The 11518-nt window shown below is 71.4% G+C and overlaps 1 protein-coding gene across 2 annotated transcripts; it reads right to left on the bottom strand.

Moving 5' to 3' along the window:
* Positions 1 to 498: 498 nt before the first annotated feature.
* PCGF1 (polycomb group ring finger 1) lies at positions 499 to 3777 on the bottom strand. 2 transcript variants are annotated; one of them, XM_051772617.1, is made up of 9 exons: positions 3584 to 3777; positions 2944 to 3049; positions 2688 to 2840; positions 1860 to 1931; positions 1651 to 1759; positions 1500 to 1533; positions 1276 to 1359; positions 1113 to 1193; positions 499 to 649 (listed from the first exon to the last, which is right to left on the bottom strand). In XM_051772617.1, exons 1-9 carry the CDS (start codon positions 3677 to 3679, stop codon positions 602 to 604), a joined length of 783 nt encoding a protein of 260 aa, XP_051628577.1. In that variant the 5' UTR covers positions 3680 to 3777; the 3' UTR covers positions 499 to 601. The 2 variants fall into 2 exon arrangements, with proteins under 2 accessions (XP_051628577.1, XP_051628576.1); XM_051772616.1 differs by having other exon boundaries at positions 1276 to 1362; positions 3584 to 3775.
* Between the last annotated feature and the right edge of the window lie 7741 nt (positions 3778 to 11518).

An 11518-nucleotide genomic window follows, 5' to 3' on the forward strand; every position in this document is an offset into this window, starting at 1 on the left:
GTGCCCGTGGCTGCAGATCCAGATGGTGGAATATTGTCCCGGGGTAATTAGGGCCGTGTGGGGCGGGGGGGCCGCGAGACACCCTGGCAATCAAAGGGCCGATGACTTTGTTATGGCTCATTATGCAGGATGGGGGGCCCGCGGGGGCCAGACACGCACCAGGCAGCCGTGACAGGGATCGATCTGCTCGGGGCTGAGGGGCTGTGAGACCCCCCCTGCACGGCAGGGGAATGAGGAGGGAGGGGGCTGCGACCCTCCAGCCCCCATCATAGCCCCACTGCCCACGGTGCACCCCCAGCCCCCCCATACTGCAGCCCACGGCTCAGCAGCCCCCCAGCTGCAGCCCACCTGGGGGGCACTGCCTCCCCCATGCAGCCCCCCCTGCTCCTGGAGGTGCTGGTACTGAGGGGGCTCCCCAGAGGCCCCTGTAGCAGACCCCCCAGAGGCCCCCACCCCAAACCCAGCCCAGCCCCTCCAGACAGATCAGGGACCCAGAGGGGTTTTTCCACAATTTTATTCCAAAAATAAACTCGAAGGGTGGTATAAGTTATGGGGGGCAGGAGCAGGGCTGCACTGGGGGAGGCAGCACCAACCCCTGCCCCTACCTCCTCTTGTCCTTGATGCTGTAGTGCAGCAGGAGGGGCGCAGGCTGCGGGGATGGGGGGGTCAGGGCTGGGGGACCCCAGGCAGGGACCTCCAACCCCGGCCCAGGGATGCCAAACCCCAGCCCAGGTTCCGCACCCTGGGACAAGGACCCCAAACTCCAGCCCAGGACACCAAACCCCAACCCGGGGACCCGCCCCAGGGCAGGGATCCCAAACTCCAGTCCAGGATCCCCCTGGGGCAATGACCCCCAAATCCCAGCCCAGGACTCCAAACCCCGGCCCAGGACCCCCTGCCTGGGGCAGGGCCCTCCCCCCCCCCAAACACGGCCAAGCCCTTCAGGGACCCCCCATCCCCTGACATGTGCAGGGGCCAGGGACCCCCTGGGTCACCACTGTGGCCACTGACATCAACCATCCTCAATCCCCTCGTCCAGCACTGCCCTGAGCCCCCCAGGAGGGTCACCCAGCCCCCCCCAAACTGGGGGCTGCCGTCCCCCCAGAGCCCACCTTGCCGAACCAGCGCGAGAGCCAGAGCTGCTTCATCGTCATGTGGTCAGGGAGGGGCTCGTTGTCAAACAGGATCTGCACCTGCACAGGGGGCTGTGTCAGGGGGCCGGGATCCCCCGGGGCCAGGACCCCCCCGAGTCTGACCCCTCCGGACCCCACTCACGTGCTGCAGGGGCAGCCCCAGCCGGTGGCACAGGACCCTCCGCAGGTGCCGGATCTGCGCCCGCACCGAGCACCTCACGTACTTCTGCTGCAAGGGACAGAGCAGGGCAGCGGGCTGTGGGGACCCCATGCACTTGCCAGGACCCCCACACACCCTGGGACCCAGGCAAGCCCTGGGGCAAGGGCTGGGGGTCAGGGGTAGGGGCTGTGGGGACCCCCACTCACCTGCAGCACGGCCTTGCTCTTGTCCTTGCTGGAGCTGCGAGGGGAAGGGAAGGGGATACGTGTCCAGTCTCAGGGCTGGGGGCCTGGGGTGCTGCTGTGCCCAATGCCCCCTGCCCACCCTGCCAAGAGGCTGCAGCCCCCCTGGACTCACCTCAGCTTCTCAAGGCAGAGAGAGACGTGCTCGTCGTAGCGGAAATAGTGGGCACGTGAGTGGTCAAAGGTGCTGTAGGGGAGCCCCATGGGGTCACCCCCCACCGTGTCTGGGGACACGGGGGGCACAGTCAGCCCCCTGTGGCCCCAGCACCTTGGCTGGCTGCCCTCTGTGCCCCCCTGTGCCCCCCCCGTGCCCCCCTGGCCCACCGTCACCGCTGGGCTGTGTCACCCGGTCGAGGCCACGGGACTGGTAGAATTCCCGGATCCGTTTCTCCTCACCTGGGGGTGAGAGGTGGCTCAGGGACACCTCTGGGGCCTGTGTGCCCCCGAGGGGGGTCCCTGGGTGCCCTCAGCCCTCCCACTGTTCTCACTGCACCAAGTCCCTGCCAGAGGTTGGGGACCTTGTCCCTATCCCCATCCCCACCCCTGTCCCCAACCCCGTCTCCATCCAGTACCCTGTCCCCACCTCATCCCCATCCCTGTCCCCTCACAGACATGTCCCCGATCCTGCCATCCCTCACACCTGTTCCCATGTTCCCTCTCCACTATGGGGTACCAGTGCCCACACCACGTGTCTCCTGTGCCTCCCATCCTTCCTTCCCATGCCCCCCATCCCTCCCCACTGCACCAACTCTCCCTCCCACATCCCCCATCCCTCCCTCCCTCCCTCTGTGTCCCCCAGCCCCACAGCCCTCCCTGCCCTGGCACTTATCCCTCATCCCCACAGGATCCCTCCTGCCCCCTGTACTGTGCTGCAGGCCGTGCCCCCTGTCCCCCCTGCCCCCCGTACTGTGCTGCAGGCTGTGCCCCCTGTCCCCCCTGTGCCCCCCCGTACTGTGCTGCAGGCCGTGCCCCCTGTGCCCCCCTGTACTGTGCTGCAGGCCGTGCCCCCTGTCCCCCCTGCCCCCCCGTACTGTGCTGCAGGCCATGCCCCCTGTGCCCCCCCGTACTGTGCTGCAGGCTGTGCCCCCTGTCCCCCCTGCCCCCCCGTACTGTGCTGCAGGCTGTGCCCCCTGTCCCCCCTGCCCCCCGTACTGTGCTGCAGGCCGGGCACCAGCTTGTAGACGATGTCCTGCATGACCCGGTCCAGTTTGAGGTTGAGCAGCGGCTGCGTCTCGTGGATCTTGGTGTTGCACATGGGGCAGTACTTGCTGGTCTGCAGGTACTTCACGATGCAGCTCTTGCAGACTGGGCACAGGGACAGGTTGGGGTAGGGCTGGGACTGCACCCCCATGGCAACCACAGGCGTGCAGCCCCCCCGTGACCCCCAGGGACAGGTGAGGGCACTCACAGGTGTGCAGGCACTCGGTGATGGTGGTGGCGTCGATGAAGTACCCGGCACACAGGAAACACACGATGTGCTCGTTCAGCTCCTTCATCTTCACCTTCACCTCCTCCTGCAGGGACACATCACCCGTCACCCAGAGCCCCCCGAGACCCTTTCACCTGGAAATCCCCCGGCTCACAGAGACTCTCCTGCCGTTCCTTATTGTATCAGGAAAAAGGATTTTGAGAGGCAGGCCACTCTGTCTTCCCTAGTTATGACAGAATATAGGATTTTGGGGGGCTGCCCCCTCATCTTCCCTTAATATGCCATAAAACAGGACTTTGGGAGGGGGGGCTGGCCCTACACGTTCCCTTATTACTCCAGAAAACAAGATTTTGGGAGGCTGGTCCCCCGTCTTCCCTTCTTTTGCCATAAAACAGGACTTTGGGGACCGGGGGGGCCGCGGGTCCCCCCAGCCCAGTGCCCGGCCCGGCCCCTTGGCCACGCCCCTCTCTCCAGGCCCCGCCCCCTCTCCCGCCCCTCGGTCTCACAGCGCCCCCCAGCGGCGGCGCCGCGTCACCTCCCGCCCTCGCCCTCGCCGGCCCCGGCGTTGCCGCCGCCGCCTCCTCCCGGTGCCTCCCGCCCTCCCGATGCGGCCGCTCGCCTCGTTCCGCAGCGGGTCCATCTTGTAGACGGCCTGGAGCTGGTTCCGCAGCCGCATGGCGATGGCCATCGGGCCCCCCTGAGGAGGCGACGCCATCTTAGAGCCGCCTCCGCCTGTGGCCCCGCGCACTTCCGGGTTCGGGGCGGGGCCGCGGCGAGCGACGGGACTACAACTCCCGGCGCGCTCCGCGCGTCGCGTAGGGTGGCGGGTACTGTGGGCTCGCCCCGGTAGTGACCCCTAACCACGGTCTGCGGAGAGACCCCCGGGATCCCGGGACCCCTCAGACTTGTCCGTGACGGGGGGACCCGCCGGGAGACGCCGCCGCCGGACCCGCCGTGCCCTGGGGGAGGGTGTTCCTAATAGCGATGGCCAATAGCGAGGGGGCGCTCTCTTGACAGGCAGCAGCCGCCGCCAATCAGAGAGGGCGCTGCGTGCGCGTGGTGCCGGCAGGGGGCAGCAGAGCGCCGCGGGGAGCGGGGGGAGCGGGGGGAGCGGGATGGGGGGACACGGGGCGGGGCGGGGCGGGGGGACACGGGGCGGAGCGGGGCGGGGGGACACGGGGCGGGGCGGGGCGGGGGGACACGGGGCGGAGCGGGGCGGGGGGACACGGGGCGGAGCGGGGGGACACGGGGAAGAGCGGAGCGGGGGGACACGGGGCGGGGGCGGGGGGACAAGGGGCGGAGCGGGGGGACACGGGGCGGGGCGGGGGGACACGGGGCAGAGCGGGGGACCAGCACTGGGCTGCGGGGTCCAGGGGCGCAGGCTGGGGTGCCGGGGTGCTGGTACTGGCAGTTTGGGATGCCGGGTGCTGGCAGAGTTGGAGTACTCTGGTGCTGGCCGCTCGGAGTGCCGGGGTTCAGGCAGGGTTGGGGATGGCACTGGCTGTTCGGGGTGCTGGGGTGTTGCTGGGGTATCGAGGTGCTGGCGCGTCGGGGTGTCGGGGTGCCTAGGTGCTGACGTTTGGGGTGGCAGGTGTTGGGTGCTGACAGGGTTGTGGATGACGCTGTCGGATCCGGGGTGCTGGTGCGCTGGACCTTCCGGCGCGGTCGGAGCCGTGCTAACAGGGGGTTGGCTCAGGGGAAGCAGCGGCCGCGCTAATGCGGAGCCGAGCTGAGCCGAAAGCGCCGCCACGGTCCCTCACGGCCCCTCAGTGCCCCCCACAGCTCCCCACGGCTCCTCACGGACTGGGCACCCTCCCGGGACCAAAGCCCGAGCGGCGGGGAGGAGGCTGCTGCTTACCATGGAGTGGGAACGGGCGGGGGGCCACGGCGGGACCCCCAGGCACGGTGTGCCATCACCCCGGCACAGAGCTCCTGGCACGGAGCCGCGCTGCCAGCTCTGCTCCGACACCGTCACCAGCTCTGCGCGGGCTGCCACGACCAGGGATAGTGCGGGGCCGGGGGCTCCTGCTTCCGGCCCTGGCCCCGATCCCGGTCTCGGTCCCGGTCGTAGTCTGGATCCCGGTCCCGGTCAGAGCACGTGCTGCCATCACCTCAGCTCTCCCAGTCAGCCCAGTGTGCCCAGTCCAGTCCCACCGGCCGAACTGGCTCGGCCCCCTCCGACTGATCGGAGCGGCTCAGCCTTGGCCCCGTGCGGCACCGGCCGAGCCCCGGTGTCCCCCCGGTGCCAGTCCCCCGTACCGGGCCGCACACCGTGTGTGGCCGGGCCCCGGCACCCCACCGGCAGCAGCACGAGCCCCTCCCGGTGCCGGGGCGCCGGCGGGCAGAGGCGCAGGACCAGCCCCCGCCCCGGGCGGACCGCGGCCCCCGCCGCCCGCCCACCCCGTGCCCGCCCCTCCGGGGAGGCGAGAGTGCGGCGGGGGCCGGTGACCCCCGGCTGGGGATGGTCCGGCCCCATCTGTACCTGCCAGGAGCCATCCGGGGAGGGGCGGTGGGCTGCGGGGGTCACAGCGGGGCCAGCGCGGTCCCGCGCCGGGGCAGCATCGCTCTCTGCCGCTGCCGTGATGAGCACCGGCACAGCACTGGGCACCGGCACGGCACCGGGCACCGGCACGGCACTGGGAGCCCCCGCCAGGCAAGGAGTGGGCTCCATGAGTGGCTCTGCAGGGGCCCCACGGGGCTGGGGGCGGAGTGCCCGCCCCGGACCGGGGTCCCGGCACCGGGTGCTCCCGGAGCCGCCCCCGCCAGCCGGGCACGCGCAAGGCCGCGGATCCATCTCCCCGTTAATAATTGATGGCGGGAGCCGCCGGGGCCGCGTGGGGCTGTGGGGCTGAGGCTTTTAGCTTAGCCCTACTCAGATATTCAGCTCCATTTCCGCGGCAGGGCCGGGGCGGCTCCTTCTGGGAAGTGCTGCCGGGGGCTTTCCTGGCCAGACCCCTCGCTGGGGCTGAGCGAGGCTGGGCTGAGGCCGGACGTGTTCGTGACCACAGTGGGAGCAGGGCTGGGGCTGGGCTGAGGCCAGACTCACTCATCACCACAGTGGTGCGGGCCAGCAGTGTTAGGCCACCCTGGTCCGTCCCACTGTACCGCAGCTGGAGCTGAGATCCTGTCCTGGCGTCCCCATGGCTGGAGCCACTGTCCCAGCCCCACACTGGCCCCACATGCTGGGTCATGGCCCCATGGGCACTCTGAGGATGGTGTAACCATGGCAAGGCAGGCAGGGGGCTGTGACAGGGTAGGCATGGGTCCACCAGGGTGGTCAGGGATTCCTGTAAGGTGGGCAGGGATTCCTCAGGGAAGGCGGGGGAACCTCAGGGCAGGTGGGATGGGCAAGGGTCCCCAGCAGTGCTGGTAGGGAGTGGGCAGGGGACCCTATCACGGCAGGCAGGGATCTTCCAGGACGGACAGGAGTCCCCATAGGGTGGGCAGGGGTCTCCCAGCAGTCCCTGTGAGGCGGGCAGGGGTCCTCATTGTGGTGGCGGGGGCTGGGCTCTCATGGACTGAGCTCCTGCCTAATGCACCGAGTGCATCTACAGAATCCAATTAACCTTCGATAACGAGGCCCTGAGCGACGTGGCTGTCAGCGGCCACCAGCCACCGGCACACGGCTGTCAGTGGCCACTGGACACTGGCACACGGCAGCCCCTGATGGGCACCCAGCCCACTGGGATGGGCAGCACTGTCACCGCAGCCCTTGGCCAGGCAGGACCCCCCAGCAGCCCCCAGCTGCTGTTGGGCCCTGGGGAGGTAGGGATGGGGGTACACAAGCACCCTAAGGAGCACCCAGCATGGGAGAGGGTCCCAGTGTGCCTACCCATGGCTCCAAGGCACTGGCCCTACTGATCGGGGGGCTGGAGCTGCCTGTCCTGCAGCTCAAGGTGTGCCCCCCACTCCTGCAGTACCCCCTCCTGCCCCCTGCTCTATCCCCCTCCCCACTGTCCTCACTCCAGTGAAGGCCTGGGGGCTCAGCTGCTGCCCCGCTGGCATTGGAGCTGGCCATGGCAGGTGCTCCCGACCGGCAGGGCTCGCTGGGACACCCCCCAGATAGAGACGTGCAACCACAGCACCTCTGCAGCCCCTCCAGCCCAGGCTATGCCCCCCCAGCTCCTCTGACCCTGCTCCCAGCCGCGCCCCCAGTCCGGGCCCCCGGTAGCCACTGGGGCGGGGGCTGCCCGGCTCCTCGACCCCGCTGTCCCCCGCCCCAGGGGCTGCAGCCTGGTGGTGCCCGGGGGGAGCAGCCCCCCACAGCCGGGGCTTGGCGTCACCGTGCAGCCGCCCCCGCATCCATGTGGCACCGGCTCCTCCCCGAGGACACCGCGCAGACGCCGAGGGCCACCGTGACGTCCGGCCGGGCGACTCGGCCATCGGGGCCCCGGGAGCCCCAGTGGCCACATGGATCCCGTCCTGGCCTCATCTTCGCCCTATACCAACCCCATCCCGATCCCCTCCTGACCCCATCCCGAATCCACCCCAGCCCTATTCTGGCCCCATCCATCCCCATCCCAGCCCTCCCGCCGGGTCGGCCGGGTCGGGGTGGGCACCGCGCCCACCGGCTGCTGCCGCCTTACCCCGCGCACCCTGTCCGGGTGCCGGCGCCCGCGGCGGGCGGGCGGCGGGGGGCACCGGGAGTGTTTCATGCGGTTAAGAAGTGTCTGATTGAGGCAGGAGGCGCCAGCAGCTCCCCCGGGAGCCGCAAGCCAAGGACTGGAGGACCAAATGCAGGCTAAAGTAATCCAATCTGGGCTGGTTCATCTAATTAGCCCAGAATTAACCCAGCAGCCAGAGAGGAGCTGACTGTCCCTCCAGTTTGCCAGCGGGTTTGGGGGGAAGCGGGAGGAAGAAGGGGACGTCCAGCGGTAATGAGATTACGGGGGGGGCGGGCGGGAGCGGGCGCTCGGCAGCCTCTGGCCGGTGGGAACGTGGGGCCCTGCCAGGTCCCCGCCACGCCATCGCCGCGGTGGCCGGGGCACCGGGGTGACCGCCGGCGGCACCGGGGGCGGGCAGGGACCTGTCCCAGCGCCCCCTGCTCCGGCAGCAGCGTCCACAGCATCGCTGTCGGGGACGGGGCCACCGGCACGGCGGCACCGGGGACGTGTCACTACCAAGCTGCACAACTGCACCGGCAGCTCCAGGGTCGTGGCGGGGGACAGGGCGAAGGGCCCTGGCCGTTCCTGGCAGGAACCCCTTTGGGGGGCGAGCGGGGGCCAGACCCCCTGTGTGACCCCCCTGCTCCCAGCTCGGCTGTGCCGAGGGTCGGGGTGGCCTGGGGGGCCCGGGGTGAGGGGCTGTTGGTGCAGGTCTGGCGGTGGCAGGACCTGGTGCCACAGTGGCCGAAGGTTGATTCCCTCCTGGAATTGGGCAAGCGCCCCTTTTTCCACTGCGTCCCTTACAACCATCCCTGCCACCCGGGTGCCAGGTCATGTTCCTGCCTGACATGGGGACGCGTCCCCTGTGCCCACTGAGGACCACCAGTCCAGCCCCCTGGGGTGGGAGGAGGCACACACCAAGGATGTAGGGGTCTCTGCTGTGGCCAAGGAATGAGGAAGGGTTTGTACTGGCAGAGGGGGGTGTTCCAGGGGCAGAGACCCTGCCTGGCCTCACAGTGGCTCTGGGGACCCCCAGACAGGCACAGGGACACGGCCTCCATTCCGGTGGTCTGTGGGTCTCTGAGTGGACAGGGCCAGCGGCACGAAGCGGTCACACTGAGGGGCACCCTGCACCCACAGCTGGGGTGGGAGGGGGCTCACGACTCTCTGAGCACCCTCAGCCCTTCCCTGCACCCTGCTGGGACAGCCCTGGCCTTGCCGCTGGAAGGTGCTAGGCAGGGGAGCTGCTCCGGCCGGGAGTGCCGCCTGCAGACCCCCGTGGGCGTGGGGCGGGTCCCGGTGCAGGCAGGCGCCGGGTGAGCCCGCGTCGCCCCCGGCCCCGTCACAGCCTCCCAATCCATCTCCCAGCCTGGCAGATTTCAGCCCCCGGGCATGGCAACATCTGCCTCCTGCTCCGGGTTCAATTAACCTGCTGCCGCCTCCTCCTCCGGCACCGGCCATTTCCTCCCGCCGCCGCTGTCACTGCCGCCGCTGTCACTGTCACCGCCGTCACCGCCGCTGCCACCACCACCGGCTGCACCCCGTTGGGTCACAGCGGGCCCCTTTGCTGGGGGCTCTCTCCTGGTGGAAAACCCACAACAGGAGCACTGGGTGTTTGTCCCAGCACCTGCCAGGCTGTGAGCCAGGAACACTGGGAAGCCATAGCCCCGACAGGGCAGGGTCCCTGTGCTGCGTCCCCCTTCCCTTTCTGGGTGCACAGGGACCCACACCCGCGGCACGGGGCTCCCCCGGTGACCCCAGTATGGCAAAGGGCAGCTCGGCCCCACAGTGGGGCCGGGGTGGCACCAGCGTGTGCCCGTGCAGCCCCGGCGGAGCTGTGGGTGCAGGGACACTGCAGTGGGTCTGAGACCACCCGGTAACCCGGGCCTGCCCGATGCCCCTGGGATGGGGGGTGCCCTCAGGGTGTGCAGTGTCCCCGGTGCCTCTGGGCCTGCCTGATGCCCCTGGGATGCGGGGTGTCCCTGGGGCGTGCGGTGCTCCCGGTGCGGCAGCTGCAGCCCCCGGTGCCGCCGTGATTTACAGGCGCAGGCCCCCTGTAATGTCATTTGCCCCAGACCGGTGGCGCCAGGGTGCCCGGGCGGCCCCCCTCCCCCAGCCAGATCCTGACCCGGGGCTGTGACCCGCCTGGGAACCGCTGGGACCCACCCGCGGGGCCGCCGCGCCTCTGTCGCGATAGTCGCCGGAGGACCCGGCCCAGCCCGCGTCGCTCTCCGCTGCCGTTACCTCCCGTCGGCGGGGCCGACTTGGCCTCCGTGACCGGGAAAGGCAGGGCGGGGGACCGGGGTCCATCACTGGCAACGGCGGGGCTGGGGGGTCCCGGCAGCGGGAGGACCTCGGGGTCCACCCCCCCGAACAGCGAGTCCGCAGGGCCCAGGAACTGCAAGTGGGCGCGGGGTCGGTGCCCCGGGGTTCCTGCAACTGTCGTCAGCAGCTCGAGGGGACTGGAGTCCGTGTCCTCGGGATGGGTCCGTGTCGTGGGAATGGTGGGTCGGGGCAAACCCCAGGTCCCCGTACCGGGCGCGGCGGCTCCGGGGCCGCCAGATCCGTTTGCTCCGCTCTGGGCGGGCTCGGCGGGACCGGGCTCGGTGCGGAGCCTGCGTGCCCCGAGAGCGGCGGGGCCTCTCTGTGCGCTCCGGGTCGGGACAGCGGCGCCGGGCCCGGGCCCGCTCCGTGCGCTCCGGCAGGGCGGGGTAGGACCGGCTGGAAGACCCGACGGGGCTGCGGGTGGAGCGGGAGCGCGGAGAAGCGCCGCGCTGCTGCCCGGTGCGGCGGCTCCGGTGGACCGGGGAGGGTCCGGCGGCCGCCTCGGCGGGACGAACGGGTACGGGGCACGTCGAGGCGCAGGGGGGGTCCCGGGGCCGGGCGGGGTGCGGGCGCTCGGGACCCGACGGGACCATCCGCTCGGTCCGGAGCGGCGGCGGGGGCCCGGGGCGGCGGCAGCGGCGGGGGGGAGCTCGGGGGCGGGGCCCCGGGCTGTCAATCACGGGGCGCGGCCGCCAATCAGGGCGCGGGCGGTGGGAGTTCGGCCGGTCCGGATGGAGAGGGGCAGAAAAGCGCGTCCCGCCGGGGCCCGCAGCCCACCCGCGCTCCCGCCCCGAGGCCGCCAGCGGCCGCGAGCCATGCCCCGCACCCTGCCCCGAGCCTGCACCCGCACCCGGCACCCATCCCGCAGCGGGCACCCGCCTCGCACCCGCCCCCGGCAGCTGCCCCGCACCCGTACCCTGCACCGCGTCCTGCACCGCACCGGACACCCCGCGACCGCCCCCGCCGCCGCCCCCCGCCGCCCCCCGGCCATGCCCGCGCCCCGCCGGCTCTGAGCGCGGCCGCGATGGAGCGGGAGGGCAGCGGCCCGGGTCCCCCCGCGCCCCACGAGCCCATCAGCTTCGGCATCGACCAGATCCTGGGCGGCCCCGAGCCCGCGGGGCCGCACCGGGCGGCCGCGGAGCACGACTACGGGCTGTACGGCGGCGGGTACGGCCCCGCCGGTCCGCTCGGTTCCTACAACCTCAACATGAGCATGAACGTGAGCGTGAACGTGACCCCCGCGCCCGCCGCGCCGCCCGCCGGGGTCATCCGCGTCCCTGCGCACCGGCCCGCGCCCGCTCCGCCGCCCGCCGCCCCCGCCGCGCCGCCGCCGGGGCCCGCGCTGCCGGGGCTCACCTTCCCCTGGATGGAGACTACGCGCCGCATCGCCAAGGACCGGCTCTCAGGTGAGCGGGCGGGACTGCTACCGGCGGCTTTTGACGGCTCCGGGGCTCACACGACACCGGCGGCTCCGGGGGCTCCGTCGGGGCGGTGCTGCGCGGCGGGCGCGGCGCGGTGCGGGTCGGGGCGGGCGCGGGGACCGGCCAGGCACGGCGGGGACCGTGAGCTCCGCCGGTTCCCGCCGCGCCCGGTCCTCGCCCGCCGCCGTCGGGGCCCGCGGGAGC

The sequence above is a fragment of the Manacus candei genome, unplaced genomic scaffold (assembly GCF_025592945.1).
Source record: "Manacus candei isolate 608988 ecotype Guabito, Panama unplaced genomic scaffold, ASM2559294v1 h1tg000154l, whole genome shotgun sequence".
In the NCBI taxonomy this organism is placed as follows: domain Eukaryota; kingdom Metazoa; phylum Chordata; class Aves; order Passeriformes; family Pipridae; genus Manacus; species Manacus candei.

Bases quoted from the DNA above. Each gene is read 5' to 3' on its own strand.
- PCGF1 (XM_051772616.1), bottom strand. From the start codon at position 3,679: ATGGCGTCGCCTCCTCAGGGGGGCCCGATGGCCATCGCCATGCGGCTG. The intron at 1,760-1,859 runs GTGGGCCAGGGG...CCGTGTCCCCAG, and splicing joins GACACAGCCCAGCGGTGACG to ACACGGTGGGGGGTGACCCC. The intron at 1,194-1,275 runs GTGAGTGGGGTC...CCCCCTGTGCAG, and splicing joins TGGGGCTGCCCCTGCAGCAC to GTGCAGATCCTGTTTGACAA.